A 17,748-nucleotide genomic window follows, 5' to 3' on the forward strand; every position below is an offset into this window, starting at 1 on the left:
GGATATGAAAGTTTAATCATGGCATTAGGATTCACAGGCATTCCCTTGCCAGACCTGCTTGCAGACATCAGAATTGCTAATTCGCTGGTTTGCCCAGGAAGGGCTGGCTGGTGGGTGAGGAAGGGATGAATGGAAACAGGAGTCTGATTTGTCCAGATAACCTTGAACCCCAAAGCTCAGCTTGCTGTGGATGTACAGAGAGCTCAATCAGTCCCTCTTTATCACATCAATCTGAGGCCGCTGTCCAATGCAGCGGCCGGCACGGCGCCGCACTCGCTCTTACCTGACTACTTCCAGAGTGTGTCATTATCCAAAATCATTTCCTGCATATTTCCCTGGCTGCTCTGACACAACTATTAACTTCCACTGAAGTGTCATGAATGAATAAACACGGCAAAAATAATCGCTTTCGGGGGCAATCCTGGCTATGCAGGAATGTCTCGATCAGATTTCAAAAATTAAGCCAAAACAAAGCTTTCGACAAAAAAAAAAAAAGAAACACAGTAACTGAGCTCGGTTTCTAATCTGAATAATTAATTCAGATTGCTTGTGATGAGAGTCCACCGGAGGCACCGACATGATAAAGAAGAAAGGTCCTGACAAGGTTATGAGTCAGCAGAGATATGAAATTAAAATTGGCCCGGCTAAGCAGTTTGGAGCTGATGGTGATTTGAGTGGACTCGCTGGTCAGTACAGTACAAGAGCCCCGGGCTGAAAGATGGTAGAGTTACTCATGGGCACAGGTGCTTTATCAGCAGACCACATGTGAGGGACGGGGAGGGTGGGGGGGAGCAGTAATAATCACAGGCTTCATCGCATGATGTGCTGTACTCTCTGTGATACACTGAATAATGAAATGTTTTTACTGTTGAACATATGTTAATGTGGTTCTATTTTATTCTAAGAAGCCAAAGAACATCCGGCAAAAGGGCTGCAAATATTAGCCTTTTAGTGAACTCAGGTCCATTTACATCTGTCTGAATGATGAATAATGTACACTGTCCCTTTTTTTAAATTAATTAAATAAAATAGGGACAAGTGTGGAGCAAGTAAACCCATGCCACACACTCTTATCTTATTGTATAGCTTCTACCCACTTTTATTGTCTTCATCTCTCCTTATTGTTTAAACTTCTTTTTATTGCTTTGTATCCTCTTATAAACTTTGGTCCTCTTGGTCTCAGTTGATGTAGCTTGGTTATTGTGTTGCCTGGGTTCTTTTGATGTTTGGGTTATTGAAGTTGGTTGGGATTTGGTATGGGGGTTCTTTTACTGTTGGGTTTTTGTTGTTTGGGTTCCTATGACTTGTTCTGCACTTTTCACTTTTTTTAAAGCACCTTGCGAAACCCTTGTTTTTAAAAGTGCTACACAAATACAGTTATTATTATCAACCACACTCAAAATACAGTATATCAATGAGCCCGTAGGCCTTGAAGTAAGGTCACAGCTCATGTACTGAGGATACCGTCCTCCAAGCGAATGGCCTGAGTATGAAAGTCTGACTCGTGGCTCCTTTCCTGCACATCATTCCCCACTCTCTCCCCAGTGTGTTAACATCATATTTCTTTGCTGATCTCGTCCCGACATTTGTAAGTAGTGTTTTCTAAGGAAAGCACAACAAGATCCGCACATCAAGAAGCTCCCGTTTGAAGGATTTATTAAGTGACGTTTGGGGCCAACATGCTCTTCCTCAAACTTGACTGTAGTGTTTTCTGAAATTAAAATACCCTTACCCTGCTTTCTTTTACCAGACAAATGTATCACTCATTGTGAATATGTAAAGGAAGGCTGTTTCCTCACCTACCCCAAGACCACATTTACAGGCATTAAAAGGTTACAATAAAGAAACAGTCAATCTTGTTGCTCATGGTCTTGTCTGCTTTTGTATGTCACAAAGAGGCCTTGGTATCAATTACAGCCTGTTTCATAATCAGTCAAAACTCTTCACCGTAAGTCAAGGGGATACTCAGTATCAGGTATCTGAATCAGTATCAGGTGGTGGAACATCTTTACCCAACACAGCTTTTCATTTTGCCTAATCTGAGCAACTGGGTGGAATGACTGTTTCGACAACGTCATGAGCGCTAGACTCTTGCTAATAACAAAATTACAGTGTAGATCTATCATTGGCAGGGGGAAGATGAAGCAGCAGCAGCAGCAGAACTCTCACTGTTTCCTGTCACAGCCTCAGCTGTGTGCACACACTCTCATCGCACACTGCCATCTTTCACTCAGCCGGGCACTTGCCTCCTCGCCCACTGTGCCCACCAGGCCCGGGCAGCCATGCCATTTCCAAAACATCCATTTACTCCCAGCAGGACTCAAGCGTGTCTGAAGTGGGTCTGTCATTAAGACCTGTTAAGACTGTACCGCACTATATGCCCTGGCGCACAGCTGAATATTTGTTCAGCTATACTTTCACAAAGCGTGCAATTAAATGCTTAATTTAAAATCAGCTTTGATCATTTTTGCCACTTACACCTTGTCAAGCTAACTGGCTGGACGCTAACTGCATCCCTGCAGAGAGTCCTGTCGACTGCAAGGGTATGTGTCCACAATAAAATAAAAAAAACATACACAGAATTTAGCCACAACGAGTGTGCATTTACAATATTTTGTCTACCTCCATGTTCTTCAGTTCAAGCTGTGTGAGCAAACACACAAACATTAATTGGCTAATATATGAGCAGCATGACCCCGATGACCAGAGACGTGTTCTATCAACAAAGAATCCCACCTCTTTACATCTTAGCCTGGAGGCAGGTTTAACGCTTACCTGCAGATGCTGCTTTTGTCTTTGAAGTGGAGCGATGGATGCGGCACAACAGATGGAGATGTTGGATGCTTTCAGGAATTATTAATGACATGCTATGATCCCAAATGACCTTCAGCAAATAGTCTCCCAGCACTGGAGTACACAGGCAGCCCTGCACATCCATATTGCATTCAGACAACACACCTGGGTCAATGGAGAAGCACCGAGCCACCATTACTGTACTTGGAGCGCTAATCCAATCGGGAAACTTTGCTTTCCCCTATCACTCAAAGGCAACGCGGATGCATCCAATCACACCGAACACAGCCGATGTTTCAGGAATAGATTTGAGATTTATGCAGCAAACACACTAATTCCGTAAAGCCCAATTTGTTTCTCCCACAATAGGAAGCATACACTGGAATTAATCTGCAGAAAGCCTTTCCTCTAGTTTTAAAAATAAACCCTTCATCATTGGAGGCTTTTGTGGTTGCTCAAGAGAAGAACCATTGTGCCATCAAATCTATATTCCCAACATACATCAGAAATAGCCATAAAATATGTATATGCCTGACGTTCAGTCAACACTGAAAGCAGAACATCCTGGAGGTTGCCTCGGAAAGTTGCTTGAAAACAGCACCCCTGATTTCCCCTTTTATATAATAAAAATGATCATCATAAAAACAATCAGTAAATGCATTTATGTCAGAAAATTACGGATAATAAAACAGGATTTGTTAGTGCAGATGAACAATTAGTTACCTCTTTAAAATAACATGAAATAACATGTTAATAGTTATGATCGACATTTAACTGGTTTTTATGTTTAAAGAGACACAAGGGTGAACTCTTAAGTCCATTTCAATCACACTGCGCCTTTAGGGAGGCTAATTTATGAGCACCTTTACATGCCCAGAGTAAACATGTGATTTACAGGGCAGCTACTAATTATCCAATCCCTGACTGAGAATGCCCTCCAGGCACATTTGTGTTGTAACAAAATTATTTACATTGGTTGCAATTAAAGTCGTGGGCTGTCTACATATGATCAGTGACAGAATGGTTTGCATCTTGTAAAGGGGTGAGATTTCATGGTACAATATATTTTCTGAAAATATACATTTTATGGTATCAAGGCAAGGTTTCTTTTCTGATTTTACAACATTTGATGTCCTCTCACAGTAAAAAAAAAAAATATTTTTTTTTTATATACTCAAAATAAATAAGCTCATGTGGATGGTGGCTTAAATTGTTAAATTCATTCAATTTTTACCATTTTGCACTGCCAACTTATTAACCGTATTGCAGCAGTATTAAGAATCTAACACCACTAGCCATTGACCTTTTATGACACACACAATGGTTCTGACACTGATAAGAGCACGCAGAGTGACCTGCAATGAAATAGTCAAATTCAAAATAGGTTTATTTTTCAAATTTATTCATGTTTATTACATGATTGTCTTCAAACAGTAACCTTGCGTCCTCCGCTGAGCAGGTTTAGCAGATCAATCTGTTCCCTTTCGATTATAAACGTGAGAACGATTTGCTATCAACTGATAATTTCTTTTTTCTGTGTCTAGTAAAAACATATTTTGTAATAAAGGAGGAGATTTTTCTGTAAATGGACTTATATTAGCAGCTCAGTCTTCATGCTCAAAGCCCACCTCATACACATCTGCTAATCAAAGTAACTCCAGGAAATATCACAGAGTACCTGGAGTAGTTTTTGTCCAGAGATATGTCGCCTTTAAACATTATATCTTCAGTTGTCATTAAGTTATTTTTATGTTGTATCGCTGCAATTTTCCTCTGTACTATGAAATCAATACATATTAAAAAGGGTCAATGACTTATATTATTTATAAAGATGTGACTCAAGCTCCATGAATTTCAATTCCTTGAATACTGTGCATCATCACGGCACAGTATGGCTCCAGAGGCATACAGAGCTCAGAGCCTGAATGTAGAGGCAATTTTCTGTGAGCATCAACAGTGGAATGCATACTCTAATGAAATCTGTAGCGCTGCAAAATAAAGCCGCAAAGAGTCTGATTGATAGCTGTGTGAGTTTCATTGGGTTTATGTAGTTGCTTTATTTAGGGGGAATTAGGGCTATAAGGATGAGGCCACAATGCCTAGTAATGTTTGTACAGTCCATGTGAGGTCTGCAGCCTTCACTTTCCAGAGAATAAATAGTGTGGTGGTGCTCTCATAAGACACGGCATGTCTTCAAAGAGCTACATCTAAGGGAGGAATTGATCAGACACTTTTTCTCACACTCAGTAAGAGCAGAAAGGAATAAATTATTTGAACGGTGTCTATCTCACTATATACACCACAGTCTCTGATTAATTACCTCAGGGCTTGCTAATGAGAATGTGTAAATGAATACAATGTTAATTTTCTATGTATACGGTGTTTACTCAAGTTTGATGAGGCTCAAGAAAAAAGAAAAAAAAAAATCCCTTAAGTATAAATTATTATAATCCCACATCAAGAGGAAGGGGGGGAAAAATCCATGCTGAGATCAAAGCAGAAAGGCCCGATGTAATCATGTGTCAAAAGATGAAAAAAGCTTCCTTACCCCAATCAAGTGGGCAAGGTGTGTCAGACATACAGTAGTCTTACCGTTATCATCTTCAATTTGAAGAAAGATCTGCTCTCACCTATCCCCCAGCATGCCTTTGATTGCCTGTCATCTTACCTTTAGTACATTTACAGTGACACAGAACAGTAAGGCCATACAGTACACCGTGAGAAGAAAATTATAGAGCTGGTTTTCGTTTGTGTAAAATGGAAAATCCAGAGGTTTGGATTTGACAAGTGACGACTATTCATTCCGTTAAAGAAAAAAAAATGATGCTTAAAATATGCTGAAGCATTCTACATACTGTTTTTTAATAAATGTGTAAAATACAGCCACATGTAATTCATCTCATTGTCATATTAAAAAGATTTCCTGCTTAATATAAACCTATAGCACACTCACTCACTCACTCACTCACTCACTCAAACTCGCACACACAGGCTGGGAGGAGCTTGCTTCCCCATCACTTCTCTGAAGCTGTGGGCTACACTCTCACAAAGAAACATGTTTGGTGTCTTTCATCTCAGCGGTGTTAAACATTTCCTTTACGCAAGGAAGCAGAGCTCAGACAGTAGCCATTTGTTTACTGGGACTGGCGGTGTCACATTTGGAACTCCATTAGCTCTACTGTTGACTGCCGATCCACACGCAGCAGCCGAACAAAAACAACACTTCAAAAACACAAACTGACAGTTTTCTAGTGTATGAGACCATGTGACTGTGTATAATCAGACAATACCACTACTAATATGTCCGTCTTAGCTGGTCAGGTTGCACTTCATTGACTGGCTGCACTATATTAACAAAGCATTTAAGTGTTTGAATATTAAGCAGTAGAACTGTGGGTGATGGGTTTGACAGTGGGGCATCATTAGCAGAGGGCTGTGCTGCTTTGATAGTAATTGAGAATGCTCTGTTTGGGCACATTCCTCCACTGATGCTCCAAGTCACACATTAAAGGCATTAAAACAGCCATCAATGCAGTTGGAACAGGGCTGTCTTCCTCTCCCCTCCAACTATTGACAAAAACAAAACTTGGAGACGACAGCTGCTGATTTGTAACGAAGCGACAGATCCCCGCAAGCAAATAAAGCAGTCATGCCAGTCTTTTTGCTAGAAGACTGTTTGTTTCTTTGCACCGAAAAAAAAAAAATCCATTGAATACCACATAAACCCTTAAAAGTTTACACGAGGATACATTCTTTTAAGAGCTATTTCTTTCAATTTATATGATGCCTTTGTCCTATGCATTGCATTCTGGGAGTTCTGAAAATGAGCAAAGAGAGGTTTTTTTTTACATCAGGGATGAAGACGCTTTTTTTTTGCCCAAATTAGGCTTGTGTAAGAGGGCGATCATAAGCACATCCTGAGACTTTGAGCGAGGGTCTTTGCTGACGCTGCTGTTGTGGAGGCTGGACTAGGCTGAGCTGAGCAGCCAGGTTGACAAGGACCTGTGCTCAGCACAAGGAAAGCTCTCATCCAGAAACAAGCCGCCCAGGGGAACAAAGACAACAATATGCCAAAAAAAAGAAAAACACTCGAAAACAACAAAACAATCCAAAAAGCCTGAAAAAGAGTCAGTGGTGGGTGATTGCCAGCTGCACTCCAGATTAGCAGGCTCTCTGAGAGCCTTTGAGCAATCGCTCAGAGCTGTAGCATCATCTCCAGCTACTTAATCAGTTCAGCTGGGGAGAAATGGATCCTGACATGCAAAAGGCTCAGCACTATGGGGAATAAACTCATAATCAGCAATCAGAGATTCAACATTGCTCGAGGGGGCGGAGAGCTCATCTCAGATAGGTCAAGGATCTCTCCACAGCCAGTTAACCCCTCTTGCTCCAGAAGGGAAACACACATGCACTCATTGTCTGGGACACACATTGTTTGGTTGGCTCCGCTGCCTGCAACTCGCTAAATTAGACACATGCAGAGAGAGCATCGTTTTTTTTCCTCTCTTGTATATCAACTGTGTAAATACAGTTACAAATAATTTCCCTCTGACTCCATAAATGGGGTTTGATGTTATTGAAGCACCATATCCCTGAATTAGCCATGTGCTTTGCCTTTAAAGCAAAGTTCATTGCCTTGCATATTCTACTTCCTTTCATCTTTGTAATTAGCACTGAAACAGCATTTCTTTTATTTCAAATGAATGCATGTGCATAAAAATCAATCTTGAACACTGTTCTGGCAAGGCTGTTTTCCTTTGTTATTTATGATGATAAAATTCCTTTCATGCGTCTAAGTTGGGGGTGAGGAGGGCTTAATTCTGCTAACCTTGAGTAAGTTTTGCGTTTGCTGCGTGTATTGTTCTCCTCTGGGAAATACAGAGACTACATCCTTGCTGCTTTGTGGTGCCATGTAAACCCAGTGAAGCGCAGAGACGGCAACAACTTCCAAACTCTGTGGTACAGATGATAACATCTTTTGGTTGTTCTTAGAGAGCACCCCCTAGTGCTCCGGAGGATTCGCCAGTCTTTGTTTGTGAATCAGCGCAAACGCCAGGATCAGACGCGTGTAAATCACGCCATCCTCCGAGCAGCACCTCTAATGGCCTCTGCTGGGACGTGCAATCAAACGCCTCACGCACTTCTCCCCCTTTTGTAATCAAGCGGCGGAGTGCATGTTGTGACGATCTTTGTTATGGCGCTGCCTGCTCCCTCATCTCATCAAAATTCCATGCACCTCTCATTTTTCATCCTCAACGTTCCCCGCCGGGCTCCCAAGATACCGCAACCGCTCTCCATGGAGCGGAGGGTAGTGCCGTCTTAGTATGCGGCGACCTTTGACCCCATTTCTGAGTCTACAGCATACCTTCGCTGCAATCCTGGCCCTGCTACAGTCTTTTCTTTTAAGACAAATTCCAAATATTCCCAAACACTATCACCTAGGAAATCGTTTACAACATGGCTTTACCTTTTATGAAATCGCTGAGTAAGCTTTTACTTTTGACAGCCATCACTGAGAGCTCCTTTTTTTTTTTTTTTAATCACCCTAGGTCACATTAACACCAGAAAAGTACCCTGCTCTCATCTCACCTCTGCTGGGCTGACACAGGAGGAGGAGAGAGGTGATAAAGCACACAAACAATACTCCTCTTCTTGCGCACTCGCCTAGCAGGGAGATCTGATTACAACGGAGAAGGGAGCAGCTTGGTGTTTCATGGAAAAGCAGGTCAACTGGAGAGCGCTGTCAGAGCTCGGGAGTCACCGGCCTGATGGAAGAGGAGAAAAAAAAGCTATCGGACGTGGCGAGGGGAAAGACAAAGGTTTTGTCTACAGCCGTACCATAATGGACTTTATTCAAGAAGAGGAAGGAGGTGAGAAATTATGAAGGAAAGAGGACTTAAGAGTGTGTCCCAAGGGAGAGATGCATTAGTGTTCCTCCTCACCTTCTTCTTCTTCTTCTTTTCAGTTTCTCCTGCGTCTCACACTGGCACACAAGAGACAGAGCTGGCCCCCATAACCAGTACCTGACTCCTTATGTGTTTTTCTGTCCTCAGTGTTTGAGTCAGACAAAACGCAAAATCAATAATGCCTTTTCTCCCCCATTTCCTCTTTGATGCAACTTCAAAAAGCCAATGGACAGGCCTCCAGAGGCACATAGAAGGGGGAGGGGGGGGAGCCAATGGTACGATACAAGCTCAGAATAAAAGTACAGTGGGAGAAACTTCAGCCTTCACTCTTTAAAACAGTTAACTTCTGAACCTCAAGTGGCAAAGTCTACGAGGGGGAAACAGGGCATGTGAGACTTAAGTAGTGTTATTTATTCCTTTTATGAATTTATGCAGTTATACGTTTTAGTATGTACACATACATCAGTTCCAAGGGTATCTATATCAGTATTAAAATGAGTAAGAAACAAGTTCTAAAGAGGGTAAAGCAAAGGGTTTCTGTGAACACTCTTCTCTTTTTACACATCACCAGTGGAAGTTACAAGAAGAAAGAGATAAAAAGAAAAGAAGGGAAAAAAAAAGGAAGTAAAAATGTTCTTCAGCTCCATGGACTGTAGTATATGATTATCTAAGGAGTGCTGACAGAGGAGGTGTTCTATCAGCAGCTAAATGCTGCATGACAGGGAGACACTTCAAAGGATCTATAAGTGACTCCTGAAATACTGAGTGAAAGTAAAGTAGGAAATTACCCTCAAGTTAAAGGCATTTGGCTAAGCCCAGCTTGCTGTTTTACCTGACTGGGGAGTGAAATGGAGAACCCTCACTGAACTTGGTTTCAGAAAGAACAAAAAAAAAAAATCATCTCTCTCATGATGGTTATCTTGAACTGCAGCTGATGTTGTAGCACTGGGCAGAGGACGGGAGAATCATTTAACCTTGCCTGTGATTGGACTAATCTGTCAAACCCACAAGGTGTGACTGACACGACGAGATCCGGACAGAGTTGTCTGACACCTTGGCCATGTTTCTTTTATTTGCTACTGTGAAAAGTAAAAAGTCTACTCAGATAGCTAAAAAGAGTCTGAGTGCTACAATTTTGCTGTGTTCTGTTTTGGCAAATCAATTCCACAATAATCAATACTTCTATACGTTGAGAAGCCATTCATTTATTATCAGCATGCTGTGAAAGTGTAGGCATTGATTCAGTACTTTTGTAAAGTAACAACACTTTTTCTTTCTATCAAGCTTAGAATTTAAAATTGTACACATTTTTTTTTCCTTTTGGCATTTCAACAGATTTATTGTTGAATAAAAATATTGATGTTATATGCAGTTGTGTAAGTGGTTATAATGATCTTTTATGTAACTCGTGTTATTAAGTATAGACTGGCCCATTTGGTAATTGAGAAAAAGAGTCATAACAATAAGTAAATAAAAACAAAGAACGATATCAATCTGAAGTCCTCCTCTCCTCTCCTCTCCCCTCCTCTCCTCTCCTCTCCTCTCCTCTGGAGTCAAATCAAAAATCCATTCTCTCAATGGGCAGTCAATATCTCATTAAGCAGTCCCTCCACACACAGTAAGGCAGCCAGGATGTTCGTCTCAGTGTGCACAGCGCAGACTGGCACACCTCGCACTCTTTAATAACCTGTGGGGACGCCATTCCACTTCCTCAGCCTGCTCAGAGGCAAGACAGAGGGCTCACACTCACACACACACACACACACACACACACACACACACACACACACACACACACACACACACACACACACACACACACACACACACACACACACACACACACACACACACACACACACACACACACACACACACACACACACACACACAGTCTGTCAGAGTGACTCTTGTTTGTCTGCTCGGTCCCTTTGCTCTGACATTATTTTTTAATTCTTACTCTTAGATGCATGAGGTCACTTAAAGGAGGTGATATTTCATCTAAATCTATTTCAAAAAATGCAAATATGGGAAATTTAATTTGAGGGTTAGAGGAAAAATGGAATTGTGTATTATCAACAGGGGAAATTGAATTATATTCACATTGAAGCTAGAACTATTTTAATCACAGAATTAAATTAAAATGTTTTTTTGGGGGGTTTTTTTAACACCAGACGATGAAAGCACACTTGTTAAAATATTCTCTCATCGTAATTGGGTATTTTATTTCAAATCCTTTTAGGTGACTTGTGCTATATTTGCCATCACCTTAATCTGTGGCGATTTTCCTTCAGCTTCTCTTGTCCTCAGTCCCTAACTGGATAATAGCCAATCTTGTTAACCTCTGCTGTAATGTGTGAGAGCCGGCAGCACTGGCTATAGTGAGCACTTCAATCGGCCACTGATAGAAAGAGACAAAGATTACCGAATCTACAGCAAATATTTACAGCCTTGCTAACATAGCCTTAAAGCGCCTTTCACTACATATTTGGCTTTACCTCTCTACGGCCCCCAGAACATTTTTTACAGTCTAGTACACACTCATGCTAAATCACATATTAATGTGCAGTCTGCATGCACTCGAGTGGCGTAACTGGCCTTGCACTCGACAATGTTGCAACACTGCTGCTACATATACCTCGCCACAAGAATGCTCTTTTTGAAGGGTTCATTATATGTAGCGTGGATGAGATGCAGGTTTTTGTTTTTTTTTACCATTTCTGTTGATCCACACATCAAACAACTTTCTTTAATTATGTAATTGGAATTTTTCATCTTAATTGTGCTGAGTAGGCTGGCTAATTTGCATGGGGTAATGAGAGGGATGTTTCCATTACAGGTAATTAGGTACTTGAGAGGAGGTGGTGTGGTAGAGAGGCTGAACAGAGAGGAAGAGAGGAGGGTAGAGCGAGGGGTGCAGGGTAGAGACAAAGCCACAGAGTTACAACACCATGTTTGCTATAACATATTTGCATTATATTTGTGGTGTGCAGTATGGATGGTAAATAAAAATCATCCGCAAATAAAGGCATTCATAGCTGAAGTGGAAACAAGTCACTCTCCTGTTCATTTATTTCACCGATCAATTTCAGCAAGAAATGTCTACCACCATTCAGATGAGTGTCCCATTATACTGCGTACACATTTTAATTTAACAACAGATAATGTCACATAATCCTAGCATTACACCAGCAGCGTATAACAAAGAGAAAGTACCACAGGGGGGTTAAGAAGGAGCGTGAAGATGAAGTAAAGACAGGGAGAAAAATCTTACTAAAAAGGAAGATAGTGACAGCTGAAGTCAGATTCAGAAAACACAAGTATGGTCATTTCATGTAGAAATTAAAATAAACTGAGAAAAAAGAAAAACACAAAATACACTGCCGTATGATCGTCAATCATAAAAGTTCTAATAAAGTAGCACTGAGCATGACACACAGTATCTCAGTTGAAAGGAGAGATTTCTTCAATCTCTCTGCTGTTATTTGCATTAAAAAGGGCACAAAGTCAAAGGCCATTCCTGATATAAAATTCATTCTAAAATATGGCACGACACTGAACTCTCCTTCATTTTTTCCACCGCCACACAAACGAGCCTCCCTTCAGAAAAGAACTTGCACACACTATGATCAATCGGAAAAATAATAAATGTCATGATGTGGTCAGAGTCACCAGATACACACGAAGCAAGACACTGTACAGCATATGGAGGGCAAATGAATAATTCAAATGAAAAGATAAAACAAGAACACAACTCAAAATGTCACTCATTAATGCAATTATTAAATGCATATGCTACTATGATAGTGATTTTATATTTTTCAGAGCATTATTTTCACGCACAAATTCAATATGTGTCATTTAGTCTGACAGCTTCTTTAGTCCTGAGAGTTAACTTGATAACACTTTTGTTAATTACATTTGGAGTGATTAAAAAAAACAGCAACAATGAAATCTAATAAACATTTCTATGTTTTCCATGCAGCACAGAATGACACAGCCTGAGGTTCATGGTTGTGCTATTTGATTGTATCATGTGTGCATATGGGCAAATATGCTGTTCACATTTCTCTACACTGAAGAATTAAGCGTGCTCATATGTGTGAATAAACATTAGTTATGTGTTTGTGTGTGCAGCCATGCATGCGAGAAGTGTGCACTGTACTGTATGTCTGACTGCACTCTCACTCTCCGTCTGCGTGGATGTGTGTGTGCGCATGTTTGCCTGTATGATGGAGGGGGAGGAAGAACTGGGATTAAGCAGACTAGATCAACATCACAGTGACTGGGAGGACCCAGTCCTGCTCTCGTGGCCACATATGCAAACCCCGACTACCCCAAAAAATAGGTCAGTGGAACACAACACACACAGATGTACACACACACACTCACAGACACACATGCACCAGTATCAACTCAAAGAATCACTGTCTGCCAGGCGCGCCGCTGCCTTGTCGCCCCGTCTGCGACCCACGTTCAACACCGCCACGCACATCTTCCCGCGAAACAGACACACACGTCCTCTCCGGACTGGAACAATGGGATTAAGAAGGGGGCAGAAAAGGGAATAGCAGCACTAACCCACCCCCTCTCTTTGACCCTCTGCCCACCTCCCCCCCCTTCCCCTTTCCTCCTCTCTGCATGCATCCTTACATCTATGCTTTAAGAAACTTCTGCTCTGAAGATCAGGGGCAGCTCTTGTCAGAGACGTGCCCCCGTGCAAAGATTGCACCGGCTGTGGTTTCTATTCAGCACAGCACACAACAACAGAAGAGAGAAAACACACACTAAGTAACAACAAAGTCAAACAGGCTTACAGATGTTTTTTTTTTTTTTTTAAAAAGGTAACTAATTACAGTTTTCTTTTCAATAAAAAAAAACCTACTCATGCATGTGGAGAAATACTAGAAAACGCTCAATTTCCTTCTTTGCATGCAGTCAGAATCACTGTTTTACTGTATTTCTCTCTCTCTCTCTCTCTCTCTCTCTCTCTCTCTCTCTCTCTCTCTGTCACACTCATGCCTTGCAAATGAAATGCAAAGAGTTGGCAGGCTATGAATAGCCGAGCCTTACTTCCCTTACTTGTTACTCGGGGTGCAGGATCAGCATGCATTTTTTTTTTTTCCTTTTCTGGTTGCTCTTACCTTTCATAGCTGAAATCACAAAATACATCATTAAGCTTCGAGTCCATAAGAGAAGAACTATCACCAGCGCAAAGCCTTCCACTGCTGTCTCAGCAGCAGCTGGCCAGCACAGCTCTGTCTCTCAGCCTCCGAGCATGACCACACCAGAATCCATGTGACTGTGACATCAGTGCTCATGTCTGGCTGCTCCCCACCCACTTGCCTTTGATTGGCACAGCGTGCAGCCAGTAGGGGCGCTGAGAGCTCAGGCAGGGAAGCTGGCCCTCTTCCCACTGATTGCAGTCAGAGCCTTGTATGCCGGCTTGCTAGACACAGCACACTCTCACTATCTTCTGTGCCTTATCTTTTCTTGTAAGTACAAGGATAAAGACGGAACCAGTTCTGGCAGACACCACACTCTTGTTCTACTCCTTCCTCTGTTTTTGGTTTTCTGCTTTTAATAAATGGTGCGATGTCAAGGGTGAAGGAAAAAGAGTCAAAGAGGGGGCTTAAAGGCTAGACGGGGTTGAGAAAGGGGTGAAGGAGAAAGAGGGCAGGGGAAACAAGAGAGGGAGGGAGAAAAAATGGAGAGGATGGATAAGAGGGGATGTGTAGTCTTTCTGTGGCTCAAAGATCGGAGCGCTCCCCTCTCCTCCTCCTCCTCCCTGTCTGTAGATGTGAGTGATCAGTGTGAGGCCAGATGTCTGCAAGCAGCGGTGGGCCCTACACGGAGAGAAGATGAGTCGAGCCTCAGCTTCTTCCCCTGACCTCTCAGAGGACCTGCATGCTCAAAACTCACTCTCTCTCCCTATCGCTCTCCTACGGCTCTCACACACTCTTTTTGACAGGTGAAGAAGGGGAGATAGTGACGGAAGGGTTCAGATGATCCCCGCCACCCCACTGCGACCGGGCGATGAGTTTCTTGCTATCCTTCTTCCCTCTCTGTCTCTGTCTCTCTCTCTCTCTCTCTCTCTCTCTCTCTCTCTCGGCCCCTGCTTACCATTCCAGTCCCTACCTCTCTTTCTCTCCCCCTCTCTTTTCCTCCCCGACTCTCTCTATCCTCCCCCTCTCCTTCCTCGCTCATCCTCTCTCATATGATAATCTGTTCTGACTCCTAACCAGCTGCCTCTCTCTGATACAATATTCTGGTTTTAGTGCAATCCAGCCTTGGCCAATAACCACCATGCAGTTGGCATTTCCATGAATAGGCTGGCACTCGTAGCATCTACAAGACAAACATCACACAGCTTCAGTTTCATATTCGAAATGTAATAGTTAAAAATTAAGGAAAAAATTGTACGCACCCCCTCAACAAAAAAAAAATACAATTGTTATATTTAGTGGCTAGTTTCAAATTCTACCAAGATGTTTGATAATTGCATCACCTAAGCAGCATTGTGTTGTCTTATTTCCAAAAGCAAAGAGTTTCATATTAACGATATGATTGCAAGATGAATTGTGATTATTTATTTACACCTGTGTTTCACACAACATATCTTTATTCATTAGATGTCTTCTGTAATATATTGTTCATTGAATAAAGGTTCCTCTAACCACGTCTGAAATGGAAATGAGAACTCAGCAGCTTGAAACATAAATCTTCCCATGACAATGTTTCATTAGAACCTCTATGATCCATTAGAGACACTAAACACATTAACGCACATTGTGTCAACACTGGTCTCTTATTGCACACCGTCTAATGAACAAAATATCATTCAGAGGCTGATAGCATCAAATGGAGCGTGCCTGGGATACAAACTCTTCAAAACAATGTGATGTCAGAGACAGCGCCCGTGTCTCATTTCATCATTCAGCGACGTCCCAAGAGATCGTCAAAGTTCACCAGATGAGTCAGGGCCAAGGCTCACGCAGGAACATGTTTAACTGCCACTATCTGTGGTTGTCTGGCTGCTGTATCAGTGGACAAACAGCGGCTCGACACGCGGTGGCTTAACGCTGAGCTTTTGGTTAAAGGTGGAACAAAACCAAGCATGATAGCAGGGTTTGAGTCTGCCGCCTGGTTATCTGGGAGGAGGATAACATCCATGCTTTACCATCTGAGTGTCAGGAGGGAGCTGGAAGGAATGAGTGTTTTGTCTGCTTACAATCTGTGTGGTGCATGGGGGAAGATCTCGAAGGAATACCAAAAGGTTAGGAGAATTATGCCAGCAATAAACTGGTTTCATCTAAGAATAAAAAAAAAAAAGATGAGTCTTTAAAATGTTGCAACAAAAACAGCACAGAAGAAAAAGTCTGCTCGACGTGGCTCGGCTTTTTTGCATTAAAAGATGAGAACTACATTTCTATTATGTTCTCCACTGCCCTTTCACGCCTCCTCCCAATGTATCAACTTTTATGTTTAAAGGGTTTCGCCACTGCATTTAGAGAACATAACGTTAAAAAAAAATAAATTCTGTGGACAGTCACACTGACTTTTTACAAATGCCATTGTCAGGGGGGTTCCCACCCTGCTGAAGTGGTGAAGACAATGATCGTGAACCTTTATGTGGGTGGTTCAAAACTTTCTGGGTCTTTGTTGCTGAAATTCCCCATCTCTGCCCCTTCATTTCCTGTCACATCTTCCATTACCTTCTAAAAAAAAAAGGCTTGTACCCCCTCCATTCGATTTTATAGTACATACTGTGAAATCAGTCAAGTAAGTTTCACATATCTACTGTAAGATTAGATTAATCTGTATTGTTTTCTAAGCAGCAGAAAGTTCTGCAAAGCCATACACATCTAGAGCAACATGAGCAAGAAAAAAGCAGCGTGTCAAAGAAATCGAAACTTATTAATTTGTGAATCCAGCGGAAGCCAGCTTCAGCACATAAAGACACTTTTAGCAGCACAGTGCAGAATTCTAAGAGTTGTTTTTTTTAAAGTATTCAGGTTTTTTATAAACCCTTCTTATTATGCATTAAAGAAAAGTGTAAAAACTATTGAACCGATATTGCAGCTGTTCTTTCCTTTAAGCTTAACAAATACAGAGCCTCAGACTGTATGTAATGGTGCTTAAAAGCTCGTGCCTCCCTGAGGAGGAATGTTTCCTGCAAAGCTGCTTCGTTTGCTCTTGATCACACTCTCCCTTGACTGCTCCACATTACCACTGACAGTATGCCAATAGTGGCTAATACTCGTTCATTAGGGCATTGATTAAGCCACAAAGGCACTGACGGTCAAATGTCTATGTGTATCAATGTGCTGATCACTGAAGTGTGGCCATCTGACTGATGGCTGCACTTCAGTGATCACCACATCAATAGTGATAGTTCCTGCTGATGGCATCAGGAACATTTCAATTGTATAGTCCTGACATGGACCACCCTTGAAATCTGATTGGCCAACCCTGGTGCCAACACAAGATCCTAAACTATGACTGGCCTTGTCAGAGGCGGGACTTATCTTCAAGTTGAGTATTCGGCCATTGTTGTAACAGGGCAGTCGTTTTCTTTACAAGTTAATGTTGCATTTTTTTTGTTTTTGTTAGTAGTTGAAATTGTAAATAAATATTTTGCATTTCTATTTAACAAAACAGGACGTAGGACAGGAATGAGTCCATGAAAAAAAGTTCTTGCACACTCTTGAATTCGCAACGAACTTACTAGAAATGTTTAAGAACCACACAGTATAGTACCAGTAAAAATAGATATGACTAGTGGAGATAGAAAGGATAAATCTTTTTTTTTCTTTTGAGTGTGCACAAAAACTGTATGCCACCCCTATTGGTAAGTGCCCTAGTAAGCCCCTGCCTCCAAAAAAAAAAAGTCTGGATACACCCCTGTGTAGTAGTTGCAGTTGAGAGTTTGTTGACTATCTTGGATTCAATTTCAAAATTGGCAGTTGCTGCATATGCAATGGCTCATGTGTTTGACCTAGCAGTGTGTATATATATATATCTATATATATATATAGATATATATATA

At 41.6% G+C, this 17,748-nt stretch overlaps 1 protein-coding gene across 2 annotated transcripts in view; it reads right to left on the reverse strand.

Annotated features, from left to right (window-relative positions):
• Positions 1 to 17,748, reverse strand: part of roraa (RAR-related orphan receptor A, paralog a) — a 190,043-nt gene that overhangs the window by 33,213 nt on the left and 139,082 nt on the right. The window contains exon 1 of one of the 2 annotated variants that reach the window (XM_020631293.3): positions 13,844 to 17,524. The exons of the other annotated variant lie outside the window; for it this stretch is intronic. Within the exon in view, the coding sequence (XP_020486949.1) occupies positions 13,844 to 13,874 (31 nt within the window). The 5' untranslated portion in view covers positions 13,875 to 17,524. Of the gene's footprint in view, positions 1 to 13,843; positions 17,525 to 17,748 lie in introns of those variants that run through there. 2 annotated transcript variants of the gene reach the window in all.

This window comes from Labrus bergylta, chromosome 7 (genome assembly GCF_963930695.1).
Source record: "Labrus bergylta chromosome 7, fLabBer1.1, whole genome shotgun sequence".
Taxonomy (NCBI): domain Eukaryota; kingdom Metazoa; phylum Chordata; class Actinopteri; order Labriformes; family Labridae; genus Labrus; species Labrus bergylta.